The sequence below is a fragment of the Echiichthys vipera genome, assembly GCF_963691815.1.
Source record: "Echiichthys vipera genome assembly, chromosome: 2".
Classification (NCBI taxonomy): Eukaryota; Metazoa; Chordata; class Actinopteri; order Perciformes; family Trachinidae; genus Echiichthys; species Echiichthys vipera.
In genome coordinates this window covers 30,216,063-30,228,770 of record NC_139827.1, presented here as the reverse complement: position 1 = coordinate 30,228,770, position 12,708 = coordinate 30,216,063, and the positions used below count along the sequence as shown (strand labels likewise).

General features: G+C 42.6%; 1 protein-coding gene across 2 annotated transcripts; it reads left to right on the top strand.

Moving 5' to 3' along the window:
- The first annotated feature begins 28 nt into the window (after nucleotides 1-28).
- On the top strand, nucleotides 29-12,027 carry scrn2 (secernin 2). Of its 2 annotated transcripts, none has more exons than XM_083933648.1 (9): nucleotides 29-340; nucleotides 1,015-1,177; nucleotides 3,186-3,367; nucleotides 3,905-4,104; nucleotides 5,543-5,758; nucleotides 5,918-6,083; nucleotides 7,320-7,500; nucleotides 10,287-10,443; nucleotides 11,647-12,027. In XM_083933648.1, exons 2-8 carry the CDS (start codon nucleotides 1,016-1,018, stop codon nucleotides 10,437-10,439), a joined length of 1,260 nt encoding a protein of 419 aa, XP_083789774.1. In that variant the 5' UTR covers nucleotides 29-340; nucleotide 1,015; the 3' UTR covers nucleotides 10,440-10,443; nucleotides 11,647-12,027. The 2 variants fall into 2 exon arrangements, with proteins under 2 accessions (XP_083789774.1, XP_083789773.1); XM_083933647.1 differs by lacking the exon at nucleotides 29-340 and adding an exon at nucleotides 387-780.
- Nucleotides 12,028-12,708: the final 681 nt, after the last annotated feature.

Here is a 12,708-nt window from a genome sequence, read left to right as displayed (position 1 = left end):
TCCATGCGCCATCACCTTTGACCCTTGAGCATGTCAGGGTGCGGGGACGGGACATAAGGCAGTAGGAAGAAGAAACCCGGTGGATTAAAGCATTAGAAGCCGCACTGGCTGTGGGTGCGCAGCCCTGACGAACGGGCGAAGCTGAGGCAGACTGCCGGCCGTCTGTGCAGCCTCCCACACGTCGGTCCTGTCTGTGAGAGAGACGGTGAGCTGTTTGTGGCCAGACGAGACGAGACCTTTAAGTACATACCTTTGGATCTCTCCGTCACGTGACTCGGTATCGAGCCTACGACCTGCCTTCTCCAGCCGGGCCGCGCGCTCTCACCGCTGAGACAGAAAGGTAAACATTTTTACAAACAGCAGCATTCACAGACTCGCTCTAGTTTACAGACTGTCAGCCCCGAAGTTCACCCTTTAACTCAACCAACCCACCCACCCTGAAAAAGGCGGAATGACATGAAGCGACAGGCGCGTCGCTACTCCGGAAAGAGCCGGGGGAGAGACGCCGCGGACACTTGGCTCAGTCAGGCCTTATCTCTGCCAACACTGACCACAAACCCGAGCTCGACACCGGCTACATTTGCGACCAGCGCACTTTGGGCGACATTATTTCCCTATTTGAACTGATTCGTGGTCGCAAAATGCGAGCGGACGGCGATAATAGAGCAACGTGGCGGAGGGATTTGTGAAGATTACAGTCAATAAAGTGCTGCCTCCTAATCCCTGTGTGACAGGGATGGGCAGTGCACCGGCTCGGGCTGACTTTGTGCAGAGAGCTGGGTGAGGAGTGTAGGTAGACTCTTTCACACATGCACATTATGGTCAAAAGGGTGTTGCTCACTCGCGCTGGATGTCGGACTCTTATTAGTTCTAAGTCAGATTGTTTACATGTAGTTACTTGGTTGAATTGGTGCTTATTTGACATCGCATCACTTTTAATTCCTCCCCCAGAGCAACCCAGACTTGTGGTTTCCTCCTGCTGGGCTGATGTTTTGCGCTGTTTCTTTATTGCAGGATGGCAGAGGCTCCTGTGTCATGCGATTGTTTTGTCTCCTTGCCCCCTGGCTCTCGCGATGACCATGTGATCTTTGGGAAGAACTCAGACCGTCCCCGGGATGAGGTGCAGGAGGTGGCCCTCTACCCTGCAGCATCCCACCCTCCAGGCTCCGTGCTGGAGGTAAAGAAGCCCACAGTCCTACACCACCGCTACTGCTGCAGCTGGAACAGCTGACTGACATCAGGCATCATTAAAATACACACATTGACATTAATAAAGCATAAAAAGATTCATATATTTGCTCATAGAATAAAGCGATTACTACTCACAGTAACCCTGCCTGAGAGAGGTAAAATGTTTACAGGGGACTTTATGTAGAGACATTCTTTCCTGTTAATGTTTGGGGTAAATTAACTGAAAGTTTGAACCTACTGATTAATGCTTTCCTCATTTCACCTCAAAGTTGTGTTACACTGTTAGTGAAAGAAATGCTGACTGATAGTATCAGGTCAGACTTCTTACTAGGGTTGAGCGATGTGTTAGAAATTTATAGAGCCACACCAACATGTCAATCAATATCACACACATCAGTATCTATTGGCATCTATTGGTTTTGAACAAGCCCCTACCACAGCGACTTCCTGGTTGATCCAATAAGGAAGTGCCAACAACTGCAGTTCTCTGAGTGGCCACTAGGGACAGGTTTCATAATAGAGCAGTTTCTCATTGACCCCCATGTTAAACAGGCCGTTTTCACAGCATCATTAAACCTATTTATGGCCTGGTACAAAAAAACATTCTAGTCTGTATGTTTAGGTCATATCTCCATGACAACACTGAGGGGGGTAATTATTTTGCACCAGGCTTGTCTTTATTTTATTGGAGGTTAAAGTTTATGAATAGTTAGAGTGACAGCTAGCCGCTGGCCCTCACTTCTCCTGAGAGGTAAACGTCAGCCAGATGGACGTATCTCCCTCCCCCCAACGTCACATACATGCCCTTTTTTGGTAAGAGGAAATGAGGCGGACTCAAAGTGTGACAAGATGGCGACTCCAGTAGGCGAGTACGTTTGGATCAAGTTGAGAGAACGGACCTCGATGAATATGCTACGTTAATTTTTTTATACAGTCTGTGGTTTGGCGTATATGTTTTCTATTATGCACCGATAGGAAAAACTTTTTTATTGGGCATATAATGCAAAAAAATATGCTTAGGTTGATTTAGAGATGGTGTTATTATGCTATTTATTCATTCTTTATTTAAATGGTCAGCAATTGGCTGATACTGAAAATAGAGTATTTGTGATATATGGGAACATGTTCTGTCCAATGCGTAAATTCGGTTCTGTTTTTTATTTAAGTCAGTCGACAGCAACAGCCGGATGAAAGTGTTTTGTTTTTTCCTCAACAGCAAAGCTGCAAGACAGAGCTAGAACTAACCGTATAAGATACATATCTGCCCCTGTGATTTCTGCCTCCACACAAATACAATGGTAGTGACATGAAGGATATTATGTTGGGTAAACTTAATAGTAAATAGTAAACTTTAAGCCCATTAATATCTTAGAAATCTTATCATACTTTGACTCCCCCTCATTTCCTCTTACCAAAAAAGGGCATTGATGTGACGTTGGGGGGAGGGAGATACATTCATCTGGCTGCGTATAACTCTGAGGAGAAGTGAGGGCCAGCAGCCAGCTGTCACTCAAGAGGCCTAATTATTCATAAGCTTTAACCTCCAATAAAATAAAAACTAGCCTGTTACAAAAAAAATCACCTCCCTCAGTGTTGTCATGGAGATATGACCTTTTTTGTCCCAGGCCTTAAACAGGTTTAATTATGCTGTAAACACGGCCTGTTTAACATGGGAGTCAATGAGAAATTCCTCCATTGTGCAAACGACTCCTGGTGGCCACTCAGAGAACTGCAGTTATTGGCACTTCTGTATTGGATCAACCAGGAAGTCGCTGTGGTGGGAGCTTGGTATGAACCTGAAAATCTGCAAGGATACAATTATGTCAAGCAGGGGCTAATAAGATTCATTTATATACAGCGAGAGGATGTCACTTAACCCTTTGAGTTTCACCCGTGGACATTTCTGTCCACTACATAGCACTGAAATGATTAGGACCTTCATAAAAACAACACCATTCCTTTTTCTCAGTCTCAGTGTTTATTTGTATCTGCAGTGCACATACATCCAGATCCCTCAGGTGGAACAGACCCACGCTGTTATCCTCAGCAAACCTGCCTGGATGTGGGGTGCTGAAATGGGAGCCAATGACCAGGGAGTCTGTATTGGAAATGAGGCTGTCTGGACCCGGGAGCCCGTCACCCCCGGGGAGGCTCTGCTGGGCATGGACCTTGTCAGGTGAGCACCGAAAACCTTTTGACACTGTATTGTTAAAAACAAACTATATGGATAATAGATAAAAGTTAGTCTATCTTAGCAATAAAGAAATAGTCTTCCTCAGAGCTGCTGGGAGAAACTGTTGGCCACATCCTAATTAAATCAGTTTGGATATTGTATATTCAGTAGAAGTATTAACTTAATCCTCTTAGGCTTTGATAGGAAGGGTGTGTCGATTGTCACGAGCATGTTATGACAGGTGTAGTAAGTTGCTACTGTTGAAGTGGAGCACTTATCTATTCATCTCTGTGTATAAACATACTCAGCCAGTGATTCTCAAATACTGCAGCGTTTCCTCAGGAACACGCGGCAGATCTTCATAGTTACTGTAGAAAACGAAATGATCAAACAATAACTAAATAAATAGGTACAAGTAGATACATGCATAAAAATTAACAATTGTTACCATTCATAATTAAATGATTAACATACAAGCGATGCCTGTAAAGAGGAAAACTTTACTCTTTGAAGTAATCCAGCATGTCTTGTGATCATCAGATTGGGGTTGGAGCGTGGTGACAGTGCCTGGGCGGCGCTGACGGTGATCACCAGCCTCCTGAAACAGCACGGTCAGGGGGGGCCGTGCAGGGAGGACCCTGAGCCCTTCAGCTACCACAACACCTTCCTCCTGGTGGACCGCAACGAGGCCTGGGTCTTGGAAACTGCTGGAAGGCTGTGGGTGGCGCAGAAGGTTACAGGTAAAGATGGAGGGTTTGAAATTGAGGGTGCAGAGTGAATGGTACATGTATGGTGTAGAGTCTACAGTGGTTCTCAAACTTTGTACACAACGCACATCCACCCCGACCTCCTCCCTACACTGACTTTGTTGCTCACCATGCTGCGTCACTTGACTTCCTCCTTTGCTCTCATCATAATTACTACTGCCACTATAAACTTAACTGGGTCTTAATAAGCTGCTTGTACAAACAACCTATGGGGTCAGTTTTTGGGGGAGGACAGTCTCAAATAACAGTATACTTTACAACCAAGAGCTGAAACACTGACTGAGTCAGCTCAGTGATGAGATCAAAGACCTCTTTTGCATTTGCAAAACTGAAAACTCTAAACAAGTCCAGAACAAGCAGCAACCGCCGGTGCTGAAAAATGGGAAGTTTGTGCCAAAAACTGCAGTTCCTCGAATATCCACGTGAGGCTGGCTCCAAAAGTGAGTCAGTGCCCATACGCCCTTGTTACAAAGCCTGACTTTACAGCAGAAACAAACATGTTTACAGCCGGGTACAAAATACCTGTTTTGGTCTCTAAAGTTAGTTTCCCGCTTCATGACAACTGTACGGGGTGGTGATTTATTTTTTTCATGTCTCACCTGTTTAAATTTGTTGAGGTGCCTTGGTTATTTAAAAACACATGCTAGTACAGAAGTGGTATAGCCACAGCGGCTATTCTATCAAATTCTGAACAGAATAAATCAAGTCTTTATTTTCTAATTTTGATCTGTATTTTATAGCTTAAAGTTCTGCATAAGTAAGGGCGTGGTTGTTTTGAGTGACAGGTGGGTGCCATAGGCTTTATTAGGGCCCGCCTCGGCACCATCCACAGAACCATAGGGATCCACCCACTTTGATCCTCATTGCTCAACATCCATATTTTATACATGTATGTGGTCTTGCTTCACTAGAGCACCAATATGTGTTAATCCAAGGCTGAAAATATTCCAGTCCCAGTGCACTATTTACTCCTGTTTGAGTAACTTTGCTAAAAACTACAGTGTCCGGCTCTTCTAGGGAATAACTGAGCCTTTTTAACAACCCAACAGTTGTCTGTAAACTGACATTTTGAGCCGTTAGATCACTAACGTCAGTCATGTTAGTGCATCCTCCTCTGCCACACCGCCAGAATGGTTAAAAGCATCTACAGGACTATGGTTGAACCAGACTAAATGTATCCAATTACGATGCTAAATCACACAGCCGTGTTGAAAATCCATGTGACTTACTTAAATACAGATCTCTTTCCCAGTCTTCATTCTTCAACATGAGACCCCAGCTGATAGAGGAGGGTCATATAATCCAAGAGACAGACTCTCATTCATCAGGTCGATCTAAATGGTCAAACATATTGCACTCGTGGGCAGGAGAGTTTCATCTTCACATACTAACAGCCCCTTCCTCTCCTAAGAGGGTGTGAAGAACATCTCCAACCAGCTGACCATCGGGGCTGAGGTGTTTGCGGAGCACCCAGAGCTACGGAGCGTGGCCCAGGCTCAGGGCTGGTGGGACGGTGAGGGAGAGTTCAACTTCTCTCAGGTGTTTAGCCCTGAGAACCCGCCTGCCAGGATGGAGCTGGCCAAACAGCGCTACAAGGGAGGCACAGAGCTACTCCAGCAACATGATGGTGAGGGTGCTCAAGACCTACGTTTCCCAGAATGCCTGACATCCAGTCATATCTAGAAACAGCAATATTATCAGTGATTGGGATAGGACAGTTACAGCAAGAGAGCACAAGTCTTCTCCTTTTTAATGTCAACCTGCTGTAACATTCATGCACTCTCAGGCTCAGTGACGGCAGCTGTGATGATGTCTATTCTGAGGGACAAGCCCAGTGGCATCTGCATGGACTCTGGAGGTTTCTGCACCACAGGCAGCATGGTGTCTGTCCTGCCCAGAGACACCAGCCAGCCCTGCATCCACTTCTTCACTGCCACCCCAGACCCCTCCAGGTATGTCACTAACCAAACCTTCTCTAGATTATGAGTTAAGATGATAATAACCAATTTATACCACGGCACATGTTCTGCCGCACTCTATAGCCAACTGCTGGAAACAATACTGTAGTAATCCTTTTACATGAAAGCTTTTAAATTTACTCTTCTAAATCATAATATAGGAAAACCCCTGTATCACAAATAGTGGCAAACTGAACTCCTATTGAAGGTAAAAGGTTAAAGGTTGAATATGTAGAATGAGCAGAACACCGCCATCTAGTGTCTCAAGATTATAGTCGCAACAACAAAAAATAATTCCAGCAGTTGGGTTGCCAGGTTGGTCAGACCCAGCCCAGTAGCCTACAGGAGACCTGAGGGTGTTTGAGCCTGTTTGAACCCATCCCCTCCGGCCAATCACACCATAAAAACAAGTATTAGAGTAGTTTGACAGTTAGCGTTAGCCGTTACAGCTAAGTAAAGATGATAGTTAGCTTACCGATCAAGGAGAAACGTAGCCATTTCAGCGTGCGTTTTAATGGTGTTTTTCTCCTTTCTCTCAGTCCATGGAGTGAATGCTTGGCCTATATTGGCAAACAAATATAAAACTTGCAATTCAATACCCAATTATAAATGGATTAAAAATGGGAATTTCCTTTGGGGAAATTCCAAATAGACTCAACACAATTAATTGATCTAAATAAATCTAGCTCAAACCTTGTCTCTGTTGTTTCTATGTTTTTATTATGTCAGAGCATTGTAATTAGTACTAAATGACACAGTTATTTCCAAGAAACTCAAGAAAGGATTACTTTACGATTGTTAAATGTTTTAAATGTTGCAAAATGTGTTTCACAGTGCCTCGATGGCTGTTTAGACCACTTCCACCAAAACATGTTCTAAACGTTGGACTCTGCATTCTTATTATATTCTGTATGCACTTTACATAACATGTATTCCTGGTGTGTGTTTTGTGGATTAAGCATACTTTCACATTCTTAATATTGCACCTCAACCTGCTTTATCATGAAAAAACGGAGATCTCCCTTTTAACAATATGGGACCTTTAAACGAAATATCGTTGAAATGACATTACAGTTTTAAAGCATACATGATGAAGGTATTAGGACGCAAACATTCTTTCCCTCTTTTCCTGCATTCTGTCTCCACTTTGAGTCGGTGGGAGTTTCTGAGTCTGCTTTTCTTTCTTTCCTGTTCTTGTCCCTGTCAACCACCCCACCCTTTCCCTGGTAGGTCTATATTCAAGCCTTTTGTTTTCTCGGACTTGTCCATCCCAGTGTTGAGGGTGGTCTCCCCACAGTTCGGCCCAGACGACCCTGTCAGGAAGCAGCCTCGCTTTCAGAGCCAGGTGGACCGCAGACATGACCTCTACAAGGCCCACCAGGTGGCGCTCAACACCATGGAGACCAACCCGGTGGGCACTGATGGGACGACCTAGGTCAATGATAGTCCTGTACAGATCCTGGCAGAGCTGGAAACTCGCATTCACTTCATATATACATGCAAAGCATAATCAGTTTTATTGAGAAATTACAGGTGGCACAGGACTGACACTCCCAGTGCTGAGCAAAACACAACAGGACCTCACAGTTAGTGAGGACTCATGGCATGAGTGTAGACTAAACATAAACAGGCTCCAAAGAGCAAGTTTCAGTCAGGACTACACTGCGCCACCAAAGACTACTGGGAGGTTGTCATACTTCAAAACAACTATCCTGTCTGAGATGACTTTTTTTATTTTGCTGTATCAGTGTCAGTTAGGCGTGTAAGTTTCACCCAGCATTGAGCTTATTATATAATAATTTGGGTATCATAAGGGGAAGTGACACAGAAAGACCAGGGTGATATTTACAGACACGCTAGTCTGCTGTACCAACCCAATTTCCAATTTCATGCTACATGCTCATTTGAAGCAGGTTTTGAGTAAGTGACATAAAGTGAGAAACTAAAAATGCTTGGGTGTTGTCTTGAAGTACACTACGCTACCACAGTGCAGTGCAGAAAGGAAACGGATATACTCACAAGTGACAATGACAGAGTGATGCATGCAAAAATATAGTTCATGATAGTGTAGTGTTGTTCCCTCAAGTATGTCACACAGGACAATCAACCTGAAGTTTGCTTACATTTGCTAACATTAACGCTGTAAGGTACTGAAATACGACTGTTGCAGGAAAATCCCACAGTAGTGAGTTTTATTGCTTATGACATTGGAGAAAATCAAATATCACAATATTTATTTTTTCACCAAACACCGCGGGCAAGAATTGAACAGCTAGAACAGTCTGGTAAGTTCAGAAAATGACTGTATTGTAGCTTTTAAAACCAGGAAAAGACAGCACCAAATGCCATATTACCATATGACCATGTGATCATATTACAATATCCAAAATCTAAGAAGATATCTAGTCACTTCACGATATCCATATAACATCCATATGTTGCCGAACCCCTGCTTCAGCTTTTTATTTGTAAATAATTGAAGGTAATGATGAACCAGCATGGGGCAGATTTTCGAAACGCATAGATAAAAAGTACATTGAAAACTTACTTTTGGTATTGAATATTCCCGTTTGAAAGAGCCATTTTTTTTCTGCTTCACCACACATTCATCAGTTGAGGATTTTCCTTAGTTGGCCTGATGTGAAGTATAAAGTGTGAAGCTACTCCATAGTCAGTGAATGGAGACTGATTTTGTTTGTTTGTTTTCTGTTTTTATACCCAAATGATCTTTATTCTGTTGAAGTGTTGTCAGGTATGAAACAGAAAATGTTTCCGTATACTCACAACATTCCCCTGGTGATCTCACTGTCATCTATAACTTCTGTCACAGTTCACTGTCTGTGGAGCAGCTCCACTCTTTATACTTGATGACGTCGCACGTCTGAGTTTTAGCACTCTAGTTTTTGCATTTGGAAGAGAGTTTGTGTTGTTTACATATATTTTTAGATTGTCTTAGAGAAGTGGTTCTCAAACATTGTACATGAAGTACCACCTCAGAAAATATTAGGCTCTCTCAAGTACCACCAGAGAGAGCCACAGTTTGAGAACCAGTGTCTTAGACCATAGGAATCATATGTTTAAATGTTTCAAATTGGCCTAATTCCCATTTAAGTGCATAGTTTTTTCTGTAAACTAAATGTGAAAACAGTATACTCTTGGAATGAGTGTACAGTACATATTGTACTGTATATTATTAGTATGTAGTATGGAATTGGGACACAGCTGTTGCCTGCTGTTTTAATGAGCAACTAGAGTATGTAGACACAGATTAGCCTGTAGAGGAAACGGAGCTGTGTGATAGCTGGTGTGCCATTGCTGTCATTAAGTCTCCGCCACAGACGCCGGGTGCAGTTAAATCAAGGACTTTCAAAAGGCTGAAAGGGAGATCTGGATTTTCTATATATATATAATATATATATATATATAAAAAATCTGCACAGTACATATATATATATATATATATATATATATATATATATATATATATATATATGTGTGTGTGTGTGTGTATGTACTGTGCAGATTCTTGTCAAGGTTAGGATGCTCCCTCTGAATATACTGTATACCCACTAACTGCTGCCCCACTGTTCTTTAACCATTTAATTTTTCTAGTTCTATCTTCCCAGCGTCTTTTCACACATTCGTCATTTGTTCCCTCCACACTTTTCAGTGTTGGGGTTTAACGCTCTATCCAACCCCTTGAGAATGAACGTGGCACAGGTTATTAAGCTAGCTGTTAAAGTGTAATTCCGGCGCAAAATCATCCTATGGTCTTTTTTGGCACTTACACACATCAAATAAGCCATCGAGACAAGTTTTTTCGTGTAGGAACTATTCAAAGACCAGGACTTATAAAAAACTGTCTCGATGGCCTATTTGATGTATGAAAGTGCCGATAAAGACCATGGGATGATTTTGCGCTGGAATTAGAATTTAATAGTCTAAATGCAACTGCTGCACTTCAGTTTGATCCCTAAGGGGACATATCTTAAGTCATCCGGGCCGTTCACATTCTTACCATTCACCCATGTGTTCTGAGATCTGTTTTCATGTAAATCTATGTCATACTACGTAACCTAGGTTTTAGTTAAATGACTCCACTCCTTAAGCAGGTTTAAAAATGCAATATGCAAATACTAATTGACCCAGATGTTTCTGTTGTTTTGATATATCTCTGTCTTTTTCTCTCTGTGTCAGGACGAGGGCTTAGCGGTCTATGAGATTCTGAGGGACCTGGAGACGCAGTGTCTAAGCGAGATTTCAGCCATGCTGAGTGGAGAGATACCAGGAGAAGAACTTGGGGACTTGTTTTTTGAGTCTGTGGACGCAGAGATAAAGTTCTACCAGTGAGGAGGTGGGAGGCTTCAGGAACTGTATGTGGTGTGAATGGAAAACTCAAACTCTGAAGAAACGATTACTGTCATATGATGATGAATTTGCATGACCCAGTAGTGTTAAGGAGTATTTTGTTGTGATGCCAGAAAATAATTCAAAGTGCCAGAGTCCTGTATGTCTTATGCTGAAAGGAGTTTATTTATTGCTGAACAAGGAGAACGGAAGAGTCCTCAACACAAAGTAGTGTGTGAAGCCAGTTCAATTCTAAGGCTCAAACAGCAAAGATCAGATTCTTATGCTAGGAAGATGGACCAAGATGTGCTAACATCTCATTGGCTATAATGCATAAACATGGCATTAAGGAAGTGACAGTGAGCCTTGTTGTTTAACCCTGCAGCTGTATCTTGCAGCCTGCAGAGAGTCAGATTGGAGGCGCCAAGGGAATCGTGGCCTTGGGCGTTCCTCCGGGAGTCTAGGAAAGATTAACTGACACAGACGTAATCCAGCAAAAGTCCTGTAATTAAGAGCTGTCCACTATAACACAGAAGGATTGATCATTAACACTAACTGTCTAGGGAAGTTGAAATTCTCCTTATCAAGTAGCACTACGGTTTAGAATATATTGTCAGTATAGGGTCAGGTTCTTAAGGAGAGGTTAGCTAAAGTCAGTATTTCACATGTTAACTTGGTAGAGAGAGAGTCTCTGCTTAACTTACGAACACACTACCCATACAACATCTGAGTAAACCCAGTATTATGACAGACTATGCAGGTGCTGTACAGAGGATTTTATTATCTTGCCTCATAACTGAGTGAGTCGCAGTTATCACATTGAGTTTTACTGCTGGAATCTGGACCAACCTGACCATGATCCTGCAGTGTGAGCTTGTTTAAGGCAGACATCTGAAAAAGGCAATTGTATTCTGCAACGTGTCTCATGAAAACATGATTATAACAGTCATCTATTGTGTTTTATGACCAGAAATGATCTTGAAGAGTAAAGCATGTAAAACACATAGCACCGGCCTTTCTGCAGTTAGGTATTAAGATCAGAAGGTCCAAGCCCTTATGAGAACGTTTACACTGCTCCAACACTTCTGCCTTAACTCATTCTTTGCATGCTAATATAGAAATATCCCTGTGTGGAAGCGTGACTGACTGTGTTCCCAGCAAAGCTCATTAAGTGCTTAACTGTGCTGTGTTTGACTGTCCTCTGTTACAGCACCCTCTGGTGGACAAACGTTACGCTCGTAGAGTTGCAGGAGAAGACTCTGGGACTGTTGAAAACTCTTCTGACTGGCCTCTGCCTCACTCACGCAGCACACATCCCTGACACCTTTCCATCATTAACACAGACTAAATGTCTAGGCTGCACTGACTGGAGCAAATGTATCCTGTGTATCACACAGGGAGCACTGAGTGCATGTCGTTAGTGGGTATAATGACGTAGACTACACAAGCGCCTATGTAGAGCTGTGTGCAGTTGAACAAATACTGTGAGAATGGCATTTGTTTAACATTTTGTTTGTTCTTGCAAATGAAGGGGTTGTCATTTGATGGCTACCTGTAGGGAAAGATCTAATAAACATGTGCATAGTCTGTCCTAACAGTTTCATGGCATGCTTCAAATGTATTTATTTGGATGAGCCCCTTGAGGTGCACTTTCTCGTTTTTGAGGGGGTCCATATATACATTGCATAATACACAGCAAAAAATCAACAAACACAAGACAAAGATTATCATAAAAAAAACATTGGGTTATTGCAACTAAAAGAGGGCCAACATAAAATCAACAGCAAAGATATGATATTGAGTCCGTTTAACAAAACAGATTGGGCATGCACAATGCAAGGATTCATTGAACACAGGAGCAGGCCGTCACAAAGTGAGAAGACAAGATCCTCTTAAAAAGATGCAGGGATGAAATAGACCTGATATTAGCAGGTCAATAGTTCCAGTCTGCTGGGCCTTAAACATAAAAGCTCTTCTGCCAATTGATTTTTTAACAAGAGGAACAAAAAAATAAAGCTGGTTAGAATGTCTGATGTGATTTAATTTGTAAGGTAGACGCTGAAGGTAAGGGGGATAATTAAAATAAACAAATGTACATATAAGTAAATACCAGTGTAAATGCCTTCTTCCCTTTAGTGATGGCCAGTTGAGTCTAGCATGCATTGTGCAGTGATGGTTAAAAAAAGGGCATCCTAGAACAAACCTACAGAGTCGATTGGAGGCTGTTTTGAGTGCAACAAGGTCCGATTTGTGAGCATTTTTGATACACTAC